This window comes from Ischnura elegans, chromosome 5 (assembly GCF_921293095.1).
Source record: "Ischnura elegans chromosome 5, ioIscEleg1.1, whole genome shotgun sequence".
Taxonomy (NCBI): Eukaryota; Metazoa; Arthropoda; class Insecta; order Odonata; family Coenagrionidae; genus Ischnura; species Ischnura elegans.
Window position 1 is genome coordinate 112,812,982 of NC_060250.1, and position 16,409 is coordinate 112,829,390.

General features: G+C 37.7%; 1 protein-coding gene across 1 annotated transcript; it reads left to right on the forward strand.

The window, feature by feature from the left end:
• Positions 1-2,473: 2,473 nt before the first annotated feature.
• On the forward strand, positions 2,474-15,131 carry LOC124159420. Its single transcript, XM_046535223.1, has 7 exons — positions 2,474-2,586; positions 4,361-4,480; positions 5,637-5,732; positions 7,161-7,280; positions 7,718-7,819; positions 13,365-13,559; positions 15,014-15,131. Exons 1-6 carry the CDS (start codon positions 2,574-2,576, stop codon positions 13,553-13,555), a joined length of 642 nt encoding a protein of 213 aa, XP_046391179.1. The 5' UTR covers positions 2,474-2,573; the 3' UTR covers positions 13,556-13,559; positions 15,014-15,131.
• The last annotated feature ends 1,278 nt before the right edge of the window (positions 15,132-16,409 follow it).

Genomic DNA, 16,409 nt, shown 5'->3' on the forward strand with positions numbered 1-16,409 from the left:
ATCTCACTTCGTTCCCAGCATGGGCTGAACCGGGACGCACCCAGTAGCGGATACAGAAAAAACTCAAGGTGGGGGGGGGGGGGCGCAAAATATATCGTACCTTGAGTTAACTTTACTTTTATCGTAGTAAAATATAATCAAGTCAAATGCAAAGTTTAAGAGGTTTTTCATTAAAACGATTACGTAAAAAATACAAGACATTGCCACCTTATGATATGAAAAAGTTGCAAAAGGGTGGTTTCCTATTATTTTTTTATTGCCTAAATCGAAAGATTATTACTCCTGGTAAACGAATTTCACACTTTTAGATTTTTAAATGACCATATCTATTTTTTGCAATTAAATGAAAAGTGAAAATTTTCAAGAGCACGAAAACGCGACGGCTATGTATTAATGCTGGGAAAAGCCCGTGTGACGTCATTCCGGTTCCCGCTGCAGCAAAGTAAGGTGATCTTGGGGCAAGGATATGTGCGCCGCTGCGATGGCTGCTAGCAGGTAGCGCTTTGCTTATATAAGGATTATTAATAACGAAGGAAATTTTCCGAACATACGCAGTTTCAATAGGTGATTATGAAGAGATGTTTCCCTTGGCTCTGTGCCTCATGCATACATTGGTAATCTCAGACGATGTGAAACTCCTATTTACTCGTATAGCACCTACGTCCCTGTGAAATCACGTGGAGTGGCATCGCATGGGCGCTAATCTGGCCTTTTCTAATGCGGTTAAAATTGGCCATTGCCATTCGTCTAAACTGGGATTTCTAAAACCAAATAATGTGTATATTATGAATACACTAATGGTGGGTAACGAATCGCAATCAATCAATCAATGGCTTTCGTTTTCTTTGATGAAGGAAACTGCCTGTTCTGCAATGTTTGGCAATACAGGCGGCCCAATAAGGGAGGGGCGCCCCTCATTCAGTATCCGCCACTGGACGCACCGCCATCATTCAGTGGACGTGAGCAAAGCAGAAGCCCTCGCCGATGGGCGAGATTCAGAAAACGCAAAATTGGAAAGTTAGGGTGCTTTCTGGCGAATCGATTTGATGGCTTCTCCTCCCATTTGAAATAAACGCCTGCAATTTTCCACGATTATAAACTATATTCCCGACCTAGGTCTCGATGTTACTGCATCACCTTCAAGATACGAACCAAGGGGGCTGCGTAGAGGAGGCCCCATTTCCATCACACAGATGACTGATTTCTGTTGCGACTCACGTCGCATTTTAATCGGTTTTCAAAAATGTCCTTGTGTATGGACGTAGTCACAGTGCTATGTTTGGTGCGGCGACCAACTATCTTCTCGTGCCTGCCTCAGAGTATACGATATCCTTTGATTCGAATAATGCACTGCTATATACAGGCATTTCTACACATGCATAACTACTTTGAAAACATCGTTGGCATCACAGTAGAAAAGTAAAATGAGACCATAACCTAAAATGAAAAGCATTAAGTAGGATCGTGTTTTTCGAGTTATTTAAAATGATAACGAATTTTTGAAAAGCTTTATATAGAAAAAAATTCCCTAAAACCTTGACATTTAACATAATCAATGAATGGGGGTTTAAAAAAAGCTTAGAAAATTCCTAACATGTCGGTTTAAGCATTAGAAGTTGTGGTGATAGGAAAATTAACCTAATTCAAACAGTATGTGCTTCGACCAGACCTTTCCCCTAAAAATTTGAGTTACTATAACGTGAGTTATATTTGTATATAACTGCAGTCATTTACATATAAATGAAACCTAAGCTTGATGAAAATATTAAAAACTTTATTTTATGTAAACTTATCGGCTAAAATATATGTTGTATTAACGTTTGACCATGATATCTTTCACCATCAATTTACTCAAAATATTTTTCCCATACAACGGTAACACAAGTTCATTAAAAGCTCCCCAGCAAATACGCACCACCCACATTTATTTCTCAATTTCAAATGTTATCAACACAAGAATTAAACTTTGAGTAGATATATTATAGTGCTGCGAACAGGCAAGCCATCAAATATTGCGAATAAAAAGACATTATAATGGCTTCAGAGGATTCGCGAAATCATGCATGAATCATATATTCTTACTTTAAAGATGAAATTTACAATAGAAACAGGAATTGTCGTTTGAGATAGTTAATTTTTATGCAATTACGAACTAACATCCAGTTTAGATTTTTTTTATTGAACCAGCTTTTTCACTTCGTAGAGCCTGTATATGTAGCTATTATTAATAATAGGTAATTGGATGTGATCTCTAGGTTATAGCTGGTTAATAGCCTTAAAAATTTAAATAAAATAATTAAATCTGAACCAAAATTATATTTTCTACTACTTCTGACAATTTCAACACATAAACAATGCAAAATTTTAATCACAGCCGTATTCCTCTGATCAGGACAACAATGAATTAGAGCGATGAGCCATAGACACCTATGGTGGCTGTGGATGAGCTGTGAGGTCTGGACAATCGTTGCCAAGGTAATAATATTGGTAATATTTCATGTTCTTCGGAGCTGAAAAATACGAAGTGTTCTTGAAGTAGAGTTTGTTAATAGAAGAGTTGATTGCTGAAAAACATGGGAGCTCTGTGTAAGTACCAATTCATTATCTTACATAAATTACGAAAAACTATAACATTAATGCTAACATAAAATAATACAAATAGGTGAAACATATAGTTAGATGGTCATGCGTTTCTAATGCCCATAGGGTGACTTTTCAATTGCTACTAAAATGTATCTGGTAATAATTGGCTGTACAGTAGTTTACCGGGAAAAAGCATTGATTTATTCATAGCATGATACTCCTAGAACAAAAAATTAACTATTAGTAAGGCTCGTCTTGATTTTTGAGCCAAATTTCGGCCACTTAATGGTGAGACTGCATTCTTAAAATTCGACGAATAATGCGTTTTCTTCTGAAATACAAATATCGATTTCGTAGTAAAAATAATTGCAAAAATGCTGTCCTCATACGGAATGATACGATTCTTAAAAAAAACTTTCGGTAAAAACTCATTAAAAAACGAGTTCTACTATCAAAAGTAATTTATAAAGGAATAAATTAGATTTGATCGCCAGTTCATTTCTAGGAATGCACCGATTTTCAATTATTTCAAAGTTCTATGGTGCTTTTCCTTATTTTTTTTCATTATTCTCAGGAAATACCGCGTAAAATAATATTAATAAATATGGCTTGGAATCAATTCCAATTTGTAATATGTATTCTTTAAGCGGACAGTAAATTTCAATGCATTTATATACGCCTAAGTGCATGCAATTTTTTTTCAAACCACATCTGCTCAACCGCACAGTTAGATTTCGGATTTGTGAATTAACTAGTTCACCGCACCCCCGTTTTACTACAAAAAGGGTTTCAAATTGAAATAACGAGGTCTTAGTACTGATACACATCACAGCGATGTATGTTCATTGAAATAAATCATGAAATTCGGCTGGAAACAGGTGAAAACGCATTCTATCATCAATGCATCCTGCTGATACCAACAAATGTCGTCTTACACGGATAATTACCAGATTTTGAGAGCACTTGATAACGTTAGCAGCTTACTCTTGATCACTTCTTAATGATTTTCTTCTGTTGCTTCAGAGACTTCATGGATTTCAGCAAAAAAAACTTGCTGGATCAATAAACGGATACGACAATAGCTACGACAGAAAATTTGCTTTCCACCGATCCATAGAATGCTTTCCAACCTGCGCTGTCGACGATTTAAGACCGAAAGGGTCTTAATTTTTAGATGCTGACTTTCTTCACTATCGAAAACACAGATTCAAACAAAACACAGAAAAACCAGTGCGGCCGCCTAGCGTCTAAAATTTTCGTTGCACACTTTCAAACGCGTCCAACGATTTTCCTTTGAAATTGGATCATTCCAGCTATTTTCCGCACTGAGGTACGAACGGGGCCCTATCCTTTCCTTGCATCGGAACCAGCAGCACGATCTGCTGACTACGACGATAGCTGATATTTTCACATTCATTTAACTTAACACTCACGGCAGCATGAGACATATAACCCTTAAAAAAATCTTTACATACTTTTTTCATTGGCAGACTTCATCCATTTAACCCCAATTAAGCATCAATCGATGTTTTAATGTTGGCGCCACTATTACTGTTCCTATAAGAACCGTGAGCGCTCTTTCTTTAAAGATATACTTGCACTGTTTACGCAACTAATTAACTAGAAAATAAACACTATAATACTCATAATTTACCAGGATAACTATAATCTGTGGAATTAAAAACACTACTCGCCTATGCAAATTTTGGAAATGATATTTCACCAATATCAAGCAGAACTGAGTTCACGTTATCTTATACTTTCTTTCTGATTTCAGGCTCTTGTATGCGTAGGCAAAATAGGAAGGAGGAGGAGAACGAAATCGGAGATGAAATCTCCAACTTCGAAGTCACCAAGGTGTCTCTCATCGATCAGACTTCGGTTACAACACATAAAGGTACGAAGGACTCCAAGTAAATATATTGTACAGCAAGGGCAATATAGTCCACGTCCCACAACGAGTCAAAATTTTCAATTCGGATTAAAGCTACATTCCCACATGAAGACAATAATTTCCTCATTTCGTCTTTAATGTGTTCATCTTCCCCAATTAAGTGTAAAATAAAATTCGATTTATTACAAATAAAATACCAAGGCTTCATATTTGAAATCAATTTGGCTTTTTCAAATACTTTTACACTGAATGTAAAAAAATATCGAGGATCACAAATTCGATTCGTTTAAGCAACTGGCCTGAAAATGAGCCTCGAAATTATAAAAACCATTTTTTTAATCTAATACTCCTATATGTGAAATTTCATTCAAAAACTCTTTTCTTGGTAATAAATTGATGATATAATTTGAATACATATTTCGACGGAAACGGTAATTTTTGCGGTTTAGAGAGTAGTTATAAGTTAAAAACTTTCTCTGGTTCCATCCTCAATGGTTTTGCGCTGCTGTTTCAGAAAGGGTCTAAGATTTTAGCAAAATGACTGATGCGCATTATGAGGCATACCATTAACTAGGTAAAAAAATTCACGTTCTGCCGACCTATCGAATACTTCTCAATCTCCGCATCTTTGATTTAGATTGCACGTTTGATTTTGGAGCCGGAGGCTCTTAATTTATAAAATAAGTTTGTTATGTTCGATAACACAGCACAGGTAAGGCTAGATCATCACAATACATTGCACAGCAACGGCTGCATAGCCCATAATCAACAAGTCAAAATGCTAACAATCACCACGGAATAAAATAAGATTCCACAAAAAAGACACCAAGTTGGTTTTTTTTCTATCAGGTGATCATGTTAGCATGTTACGTTTTAATTTTAAAAATAAATTCATTAAAATTTTTACGGTATGTAATGAACATGTTAAGGTAACAGACTTGATATCAAATTCTCTTTTGCAAAGGTTCGGACAAAAAACAGTAAACTGTTCACGAGGAACACAAATCCGATATATCTATGCGACAAGGTTGAAAATGTGCAGCGCGTAATAAAACAATTTTCTTTTCGAATACAACTAAACTAGAAATTACATTCCACAAACATTTTGTGTTTATAATTTGACGACATCGATTCAATTTCTATAAAATTCCAACCTTAGGTGTCAGCAACAATGACCAGGAGGAGGATGAAAGTGCATCTACCAATGCATGTGATTCTTTGCTGAATACTCAAGCGACTTCTGAAGATAACGAAGGTAGGAATGAGATCTTTTCTTCCACAAAACCGGCTGCAGGCATATAGCCTATAAGCTGGAGGGGAAAGTGCAACCCCACCTCTCGAAATTATTGTACACGGAATAATTACCTGCCATACATATCCATAGTGGAAAACTAGCTCAGGACTCTCAGGCTTCCTCCTACCTATTAAAGGATTCGGACTGAGATAGTACGAGATGTGTTAAAAATATAACGGGCTCTGGGCTTTATAATACAGCCTTATTTATTCATCTACATGTATGCAGTCGCCTTCAAATTAGTCCCTATTAGATATCCATTAGATTACATATTCATAACCTCTTTTTCTACGATTTCATCTGCTGTCGATGTTATTGGGTGTCCACATTTTTTGCATTTCTCCAATTTCAACATATTCAAGGTCGTTCAGAAACGCTTATACCATTCGTAATTTGTTGTTTTGCTAAATGCTGACTCACTTTAGACATTTTCTTACATTTATATCATTTGGTAGACTTTAATTCATGATCATTCTTTTTTCTCTGAACATCGCTCTAGATATGGTCCATGTAAAACGAAAATCGCCGAGCTGAATAAAACAATTACAACCTTAGCGGCTGCTACGGGAAAAGTAAAAAAATTAATACAACCGAAATAATTATCATTCTTCCAGGGAATTTTCAATAATACGAGGGTTTCCCAGAGTGTATCCACTATATTTTTTTTCGACAAATATTTATGGCACATAATGAAAATCACACACATGACAGAATGATGTTATTAATCATCATCACTGGTCAACAATCCTAGGATTGGTTTGACGCAGCTCTCCACTCAGTTCTCCTATCAGCTAATCTTTTCACTCCTACGTATTTCTTCTCTTTCCCAGAAAGTATCCACTATATTATTTTTCGAAGTTTATTTATGGCACATAATGAAAATTACACACATGACAGAGTGATGTTTTTACTACACACATTTTTTCACGTAACCTCCGTCCAGTTTTATATCCTTCCTAGAGCGCCTTAAAATAACTACCAACGCAAAAATTGAAAATGTTAAAAAAGATTAAATCTCGAGTTAAGATTACCGGGTTATAAGATCATTTAAAAAGTGAAGATTTTACTCACGATCGCTACTAAATAGAAACATGTCTCTGCTTCCGAAAAGGATAAGCATTATTGTAAAGGGCTCTGTGGACCATTAACAAGTACGAGGTTAAGTTCGAAGAAACATTCACGTTACACCGCCCTGTTGAATACTTGTCGAGTTGCGGATTCGACAATATTGATTCCAAAAGAGGCAACCCAAGAAATAAAATTATCTGATGCATTACCAGGCTAACCAAAATCTCTGATAATAGAAACACTCGCCCAAAGAGAAAAAAATAATTACTTAGTTTTTATCGGCACCATTTTCGATGTCTTATATTTCATATCTAATTTCAGACTGTTGTATAAAAAAGCTGAATAAGGAGGAGGACGCCAATTCCATCGGCGACAGAACGGTGATCTTAGAAGATTCCAAAGTGTTTTTCCTCGATCAATCTTTGATATTAACATACAAAGGTACGGAGAAAACCACGTCAATATTTGCACAGCAAATGTCAGTATTGCCGATGTTCCAGAACGATTAAATATGCTCACATCGGATTGAAGTTGCATTCTCACATAAAAGCACTAATTTGGACATTCTGTCTGCAATTTGCACATCCTACCCTCTTCATTATTCTTTGAAATTGCATTTGTTATGCCCTGTGACGATCATGTTACGGTATCAGGCTCGAAATCGAACTGCCTTTTTGGAAAATGTTCACAAGGAACAGAAAACTAATTCCGACGGACGAATAATTCAATACATTTATGGTACTGGGCTGTAAAATTTTCATCCAATTAAGGAACACTAGTTTATATATATATCTAAAACACCAACATGAGAAATATATTCCTCAAACCTTTTGTGGAAATAATTTAACGATATCGATTCAATTTCCATATTTTTTCAGGCTGTGGTGTCAGCAACAGTAATCAGGAGGAGGATGCAAGTGTGTCGACGGGCTCGCTTGATTTTTTGATGGAGACGGAAGCGACTTTTGAAGATGACGAAGGTAGGAATAGGAACTTTTCTTCCACAAAACTGGCTTCAGGCATACAGCCATAAAGCTGGAGGGGAATGTGCACCCACCTCTCGAAATTATTGTACACGGAATAACTGCCTGCCATACATATCCATAGCGGAAAACTAGCTCAGGACTCTCAGACTTCCTCCTACCTATTAAAGGATTCGGACTGAGATAGTACAAGCTGTTTTAAAGACATAACAGATTTTTGGTTACACAATATATATTTTATATTCATCTACATCTTTACAGACACCTTGAAATTAGTCCCTATTAGATATCCATTAGATAAGATATTCATTACTACTTTTTCTGCGTTTTCATCAGCTGTTGATGTGCTGTTGTTTCCTTTTTTTATTTTCGTTTCTTCATCTTCAACAAATTCACGGTCTACGAAGATACACTTATACCTGTAGTATTAGTAAACTCTTATACCATTCGTAAATTGTTGTTTCGCTAAATTCTGACTCATTGTGGCCCCTTTCTAACATTTTCACATTTTTTTTTACCTTATTTGCAGAAAATTCTTTTCTTTGCAGTCCTTCTTTGGTCCATATCATTTAATTAACGTAAATAGCCGAGCTCATAAAAACACGTCTATCTTTAGCGGCTGCCACAGACAAAGCAAATAATAAATGCAGCTGAAAAGTTTATCATACTTCCGGGGCATGTCTAACAACGTCATTAAAAATGTTGAAAACTGGATTCTCTTAACCTGATAATGTATAATATCTTCCAATTACCTGAACACACATCGAATTGTAATTTCTTTACAACTTTTCTCAGCATCAGAAAAAAAAATAATTATGACCGCTGAAGTTGAAAATTATCATCATTATTGCTCAACAATCCCGTGATTGGTTTGATGCAGCTACCCACTCATTTCTCTCGTCAGCTAATATTTTCAAACATACATATTTCTTCTCTTTCACATCCTGTTTGCACAATTCAATCACACATTTGCCTTTTCCATATATATTGTTCGAGGTCTTCCTTTTCCGTTTTTGCCATCCATTTGTCCCTCGACGATTGTCTTCATAAGGCCATCTTGTCTCATGTAGCCTAAGGTTGTCCCGTCTTCTTATTGAGGTTTCGTGGGGCTTATCTTCTCTCCTACTTTTCTTTTGACTTCCTCATTACAAACTCGGTCGATCCATTTGATCCTCATCATTCTTCTGTAGCACCACATTTAGAAGCCCTCTATCCTTGCTTTCTCCGCTGCTTTCATTGTCCATGCCTCACTTCCGTATAGGGGCATACTCCAAATGTAGGCTCTTTTATATTGTTTCCTTTCGTCCATATTTAAGTTTCCCGCTGTAAGCAGGTCTCTCTTTTGATGGAATGCTCTCTCCGCTTGGGCGATTCTGCTGATAATTTCTTTCTTGCTTTCCCCGTCGTAAGTGATCCTGCTTCCCAAGTAACAGAATTCATCCACCTCCACCAGCGATTACTTCTCCATTTTAATGTTCGTCTTGACTTCTCTTCTGCTACATACTAATATCTTCGTTTTCATTGTGTTTATCTTCAGTTTACATTTACCCATTACCCTACCTATGTTAACCATAATCTTTTTCAAATCCTCCTCTGTTTCTGCTATGTCGGCTATGTCATTGGCAAATGTTAGCATGCTAATTTCTCCCCATGAATATTCACTCCCGAAGTCTTTTCTTTGATTTCATTAATTAGTTTCTCGGCGATTGTTTTTCGGGTTAATTCCGCGTCGTCTCATGTTTGGCGGACGACAGTTTCGGACGCGTTCCAGCTCTCGTCTTCGGATCCAAAAGTCTTCGTGTCCAATCTATCGCCTCCCTTATCAGCCGAGGGAAATATTTATTCTCTCTGGCGATGATTTTTGATTCTTGAAATAGAGTGACGTGCCCATGTTCCGACCATGCGTGCTCCGCAACCGCAGAAAGGCGAAACATTTTTCTTTTCGGTAGCCTTGCGATGTTCATCTATTCTTCACTTGAGGGATCTGGATTATTGCCCGATGTATCATTGACCACAGGAACACATTACTTCATACACTCCCTTATATATATCAGGTGGGTCACGATCTATTCCACTCCGGAGGAAGTCAGAGGTCTTCTTTAAGCTTTTGCAAATAAAATTTGCTATATAAAATCATCAGTGAAAGGTAATCGGCAAGTGAGATACCTAAGGACTTCGAGAGGAACATTATAATCCCGATTCCTAATAGGAAAAGAGCGGAGAACTACGAAGATTTTAGGAACTGACTACACATACGTCGAAAATACTGACAAGGATCATCTATAGAAGAATAGAACCAAGAGCCGAAGGCTAAATGGGTGAGGACCAATGTGGATTCAGAAAAAACAGAGGCACAATGGAAGCATTATTGGCGCTTATGTTACTCATAGAGAAGTGAATGGAAAATATATACTTCATACACTCCTTTAAATATATCAGGTGGGTCACGATCTTTTCCACTCCGGAGGAAGTCAGAGGTCTTCTTTAAGCATTTGCAACTCGTCAAAACGTCGTGTTTGGCGAGAACTCGAGCTCAGCAGATCATTTGGATCCTTTGGACCATTGGTTCATTTAAAATTTTCAACGTTAACGTCGGGAAAGCAATTGATACGGAGGCTTCCGCGGTGATTAAATTGGTGATTGTTTCTTGGGTTAATTCCGCGTCGACTCACTTTTGGCGGACGACAGTTTCGGGAGCGTCCCAGCTCCCATCCTCGGGTCCAAATAATCTGCAGAGCTGGAGTTCTCGCTAAACGCGACGTTTTGACGAGATTCAAATGCTTAAAGAAGACCTCTGACCTCCTCCGGAGTGAAAAAGATCGTGACCCACCTGATATATTTAAAGGAGTGTATGAAGTATACATTTTCCATTCACTTCTCTATGAGTAACATAAGCGCCAATAATGCTTCCATTGTGCCTCTGTTTTTTTCTGAATCCACATTGGTCCTCACCCATTTAGTCTTCGGCTCTTGGTTCTATTCTTCTATAGATGATCCTTGTCAGTATTTTCGACGTATGTGTAGTCAGTTCCTAAAATCTTCGTAGTTCTCCGCTCTTTTCCTATTAGGAATCGGGATTATAATGTTCCTCTCGAAGTCCTTTGGTATCTCACCTGCCGATTACCTTTCACTGATGATTTTATACAGCTGGTTCAACGCCTTTTCTCCTCCATTTTTAATTAGCTCTGGGGGAATTACAGAGGTTTTAATTATCCGATGGTCTCTTACAGCCGCATCAAATTCTGATCATAAAATTGGAACTCCCATGTCATCTTCATCCACTTCCCTAACGTTTTCAATAGCATTCGTTCATAGGCTGCTTCCTTTGTTCAAATCTTCCAGATATTATTTCCATCTCTTCCCTATGTCTTCGCTTTCAATCATTAGTTCTCCGTTTTTGTCCCTAAGGGTATTACATCTTAAAGGGGCGCAGCTAGGAATTAAGGCTAGTGGAGGGTTTCAGGCGCAAAACACTGGGGTGCCTGAAGGTGTAGAATACCGCCAGGGTAAGCGGGAGGTGCGGGGGCACTCCTTTTAAAAAATTTCAGATAAATGGTTCAAAATGGTGAGTTTTACGGTCTTCTGAGGGATATTTTATTCATATTTACACTATTCTATAAGCAATATTAATCCAATTAAGTGAAATAGATCCCAAACCCCCCCTCGCAGCGCCTCTGACATCTTTCCTCAAAGAGTTTCTTCATTATCCTATAGGTGGTCTCTACTTTTCCATGCACAATATTGTTTTGTATGTCTGCACAAATATTTTTCATCAACGCTTCTCTTACCTTCCTCGCTTTACGACGTATCTTGTTCCTTATTTTCTTTTCTGCCCTTCCTCTGTTTTCGCAACCTTGTAATTTCTTCTCCCTTCAATGAGATTAAATACTTCCTTCGTGATCCATGGTTTTTTCATAATGACTTTTCTTTTACGAAGAACTTCCTCAGTTGCTGCCTGCAGACCACTTCTTATGGTTTTCCAACTCTCTTCCACTGATTTATTGATCGTATCCGGGCCTATTCTCTCTTTTACAGCTTCTTTAAAAGTCAGTTAATGCTGAACCTCCTTCAATTTTTCAACCTGTCATATGTTTTTCACGGCTTTCTTTAATTTGTTTAATATTAGGTGGCATTTTATCATAACTAAATTATGGTCACTGTCGATATCTGCCCCTGAGTAGCTTGTCATTCACCTGGTTACTGAATCTTTGTTTCACAAGAATGTGGTCGATTTGGGATCTTCTAAGGTCTCCAGGCATCTTCCACGTGTATCTTCTTCGCAGGGGATTTTTTAATAGAGTGCTGGTTTTATTTCCGCACTTTTATGTCGACCCATAAACGTACATGATTCTAGGATGACAGCCCACATATACATTTCAGTGGGTAAATGGCGGGGGTAGAGTTTCGGGAAAGGGGGATATGTAACATGAGGAAGGGATCGGAAAATAAAAAGGTGGGAGACCGGGAGGGTATTTGCTAATGAGGGTTACCGTAGTTATAACGGGAATAAGAAGTGATTCATGAAGAACTGGCGGTGGGTGGGAGATAGAAAAAAAATGGGCTCGAAGGAAGAAAGGAATGGGAACATATTATCGCTATACAATAGGGCGGTTTCCTTTTATTTTTTATTGCTTTAATTGAAAGATTATTACTCATGGAGTACGAATTTCACACTTTTAGATTTTTAAATGACGATATCTATTTTTCGCGATTAAATGAAAAGAGAAAAATTTCAAGCGCGCGGATACGCGACGGTTAAGTATGAATGCTGGGTAAACCCCGTGTGACGTCATTCTGGTTCCCGTTGCCGCGAGTGATGTGACCTTTGGGCGAGGATGTGTGCGCTGCTGCGATGCAGGCAGCTAGTAGGTAGCAGAGTACCCTGCTAGCAGGTAACGATTGGCTTAAATAAGGATTATTAAAACCTTATTAAACGAAGGAAAGTTTCCAACTATAGGCAGTTTTAATAGGTGATTATTAAGAGATGTTTCCCTGAGCTCTGTGCCTCACGCATGCATTGGTAATCTCAAGCGATGTAAAACTCCTATCTCCTTGTATAGAAACTAGGTCTCTGTGACGTCACGTTGAGTGGCATCGCATGGGCGCCAATCTGGCCTTTTTCAATTGCGGTTAAAATTGACCATTGTCATTCGTCTAAACTGGGACTTCTAAAACCAAATAATTTTTGTATTATGAATACACTAACTGTGGGAAACGAATCGCAATCAATGCCTTTCGTTTTTTTTAATGAAGGAAACTACCCTATTTAAAATCAGCCGGGTAATTTACAATTTCGACCACTTTTTAGAAATCATGTTTCCTACCCTTGATAAGTACACTATACGTGTACACATACATACGTTGAAAATGGCATTATGTGCTGAAACTTAGTTCAGTCGAAATAAAAGAGAGTGGAAATAAGAGTATGCGCTTTCATTATGTTAAATAATACCAATTCTCACAGAATTAGGCCGGAAAGTGTATCTTTTGCATCATAAAGTTATTTCTACGTCTCGGATTTTATTTTTTTCAATTTTTATAGTTTCAGATTCAACCGTGACAAAGCCCACTATAGATTTGACTTCTGTGCGCCCTGGCACTATAATAGTGACACGCCTGCAACCTGACAAAAAGTCACACCATGGATCCCCATACTCAAAGGTTACAACAACCCTTTATGACCTTGGCCCGGGAAAAATTTTCAAATTTTGGATCCATATTGACAAATTTTAGTAAGGTAAGTTTTCGTTCCCATCCCTTCACCTACAATGTTGTATCGGTGGAAAGCCTGCCGCCTTGTACTATTACCGCTAAAGCAGCTATTAAAACCTATCAATCCCGTAGATCAGGTCATCCGTGGTTCAAATTCATTTCGTATCATACTTGAATGAGCAGTATCAGGATTTTTAAAGATAGCTAGAATTTTCCGCGGATTCGGCGAACTTTGAAATCCTTTCCTTAGACTAACAACGTTGTTCTGTGCAAGATGAAAGTGGTGGGCTAGAAATAAAAATCTAAAAGCTCGGGTATATATCTCAAGCCCACAACTTCCATCTATCACCATATAAACAAATTCGACGTAGTTATCACGAAAGTGTCTTGATGACATAATATATTTCAAATTTACGATAATTTCAGGCATGTCTTAGTCACAAACATCTACCTGTGGATTAACTCTGAAGAAGCTACGATTTTTTAGACTTGCGATCGTACAAATAAACCGAAATTACGAACGAAATTTTTAAATTAAAACATTTAAATACTCATATCTGCCTTTTCTCGGGTTTTCCTCCGCGGAAGTTTCCTAGGGGACAAGAATTTTGTTTGCTATCCTGCTAACCTCTTGAAGTCGATGGCATGTGGTCCACCTTAACTGTTTGTAACTGTATTTGGACAATGGTTCCGGTGAACTACATACCATATCTCCGGTGGTTTTTCCGGAGAGCGATTCAGAGATTAAACTATTACCAAGAAAACTTTTGTTCTAAAATTTGATTACTGTATTTAAAGCAGGTAGGATAGTTTCGACACGAATATTGCCTTTATTTTTTGTATTATAGGGGGGGGGGTCTCCAATCATCCACCAAATAGTTACGCCACTAACTCCGGGTTAGGGATAGGAGAGGGGGGTCGAAAAATTCAAGAATGCGTCCGTCATTAAGTAGCCACAAGAATAATATTTTCATGAGGCAGTTTCTCAAGATGGAACGCTATCGAAAAAATAATTAAAGAAGACTAAATAAAGAATCAAAGATAAAAATAACGCCATTTTAACTTCGATCCGGGAAAGAAATATCCTCATTTTAGAAGGTAGGGAAGTAAAGCTAAGTAAGTCAGTAATATTAGTAAGTAATAAGCTTAACAGCCCGCCAAAAATCAATTAAAATCTATGAAATCATGACCTTATTGTTAGATATAATTGAGTTTTTTAATTGGCATCACAACTTTCAAATAACTTTATGATTGTTTTCATATACCACTGTTTTTCTCTTAGTTTTAACGTTATGCTAGGATTAAAGTATCGCTCCTAGCCGGTACTGAGTTATTTACAAGATTTTGGATAGTAAATAATTATTTCCATACATAATAGGTACTACGAAAGTAACTTCCATAGCTCATGGCCGTAATACTTGTTACGAAAGGTACATATTTTATGTAGAAATAATTATCTAATATGTTTTCTCTTTTCAGTTACCGCAGATATATCAGGAAAATGTTTGAAGTGCTCCAAAATTGCAAGCGTCCACTAGCCACCAAGACACGATTTGGAAAACACGACGAAATTTATTGTACAGATACACATTACTTTTATCATGTGCAAAATGGTATACATCAATAAACCATGTTCACAAAAACTCCCCACGTGTTCTATAATTATTTTCTTCCTATTCCCTTTTCGATGTAAGAAAACACCTCACATTAGTCAGGGTCAATGATATGCATTCAAAAAATTTATCAACATTCCCTATCCACAGTTCCGACCCCTCCCTATTGGGTGGGGATGAGGGGTCTTCAAGCAATATTGCTTTTTTTCATCCATGAAACAACAAGCTGCAAAAAATTTCATCCTTGCCCCATCATGTACAACTCTTTTGGGTTTGAGTCTAGAACTAGAAGGGAATTACCTTATTTTTTATAAATGACAAATTTTACCACTTTATACGAGTTGATGACGTCATTAGAGGTCCTGTTCGTTAAGTAGTTCAGATAGAATCACTAAATGAAGTATAGAATCGCTCACAAGAATGTAAACAACAATGAATGAGCCAGGCTAATGCGAGAGTATGCGGATAGCTCGAGAAATAGGCGTCGCCACACTCTTTTTCTGAGTTGGTAACGTCATAAGAGGTCTGGTTCATTAACTAGTCCTCCTGCTCCCCTACTCTGAATGAATAACATTCACATCTCCGCGGCAAGTCCGTGATGACCTCTACCTTCTCCTATTCAAATCAATCTTGGGGTTTAAATATGGAGCGATTGGAGAGCCTTGCGGAGCAACAATTAACAGCAACAATTAAGTAGTTTAGAGTTTAAGCAATCAATTCATTGCCATTTTCCGATGGTTCGCAGCGACGTTTTTAGCAAAGTTAACAAAATCGTTATTTTTCTTCGCGGAAACACAGTTCACAGACTTACTTGATCGCACGATTTGCGCAGGAGTACGATGAAAACAATCATATTTTGATGATTGGATTGATTTATTGATTTTAAAATTGCAGTCAGACCAGTGGCGTAGCCAGCCCGGGGGGTCCGTACACCTTCCCCCCTCCCCCTAAATATAAAAACAAAATTAATTTCCTTCATAAAAGAAAAAAATATTGAAAAATCATACCCCATAAAACATAAACCCTCTAATTGGTAACCTGTTTCTAAAAAACTTCCCCCCCTGGTTTTGGACCCACCCTGGCTTCGCCATCGACAATGGCCGTTTTCCAATTCGCAATTATTCACCCTTCGTGCACTTTTCGATCGTCAACTTACGGATGTGACGACAGCAAGGGTGGATCCATGGTGGATCCAATCGGTTGAGGGCGCAAGGGAACGAAGGGTAAGTGAACAAGGGAACGCGGATGCTCCCTCGATCCCT

What these genes read in the sequence shown, in the direction of transcription:
- LOC124159420 (XM_046535223.1), top strand. An exon ending in GACTTCTGAAGATAACGAAG is followed by an intron (nt 5,733 to 7,160) that starts GTAGGAATGAGA and finishes ATCTAATTTCAG; the next exon opens with ACTGTTGTATAAAAAAGCTG. An exon ending in GACTTTTGAAGATGACGAAG is followed by an intron (nt 7,820 to 13,364) that starts GTAGGAATAGGA and finishes CAATTTTTATAG; the next exon opens with TTTCAGATTCAACCGTGACA.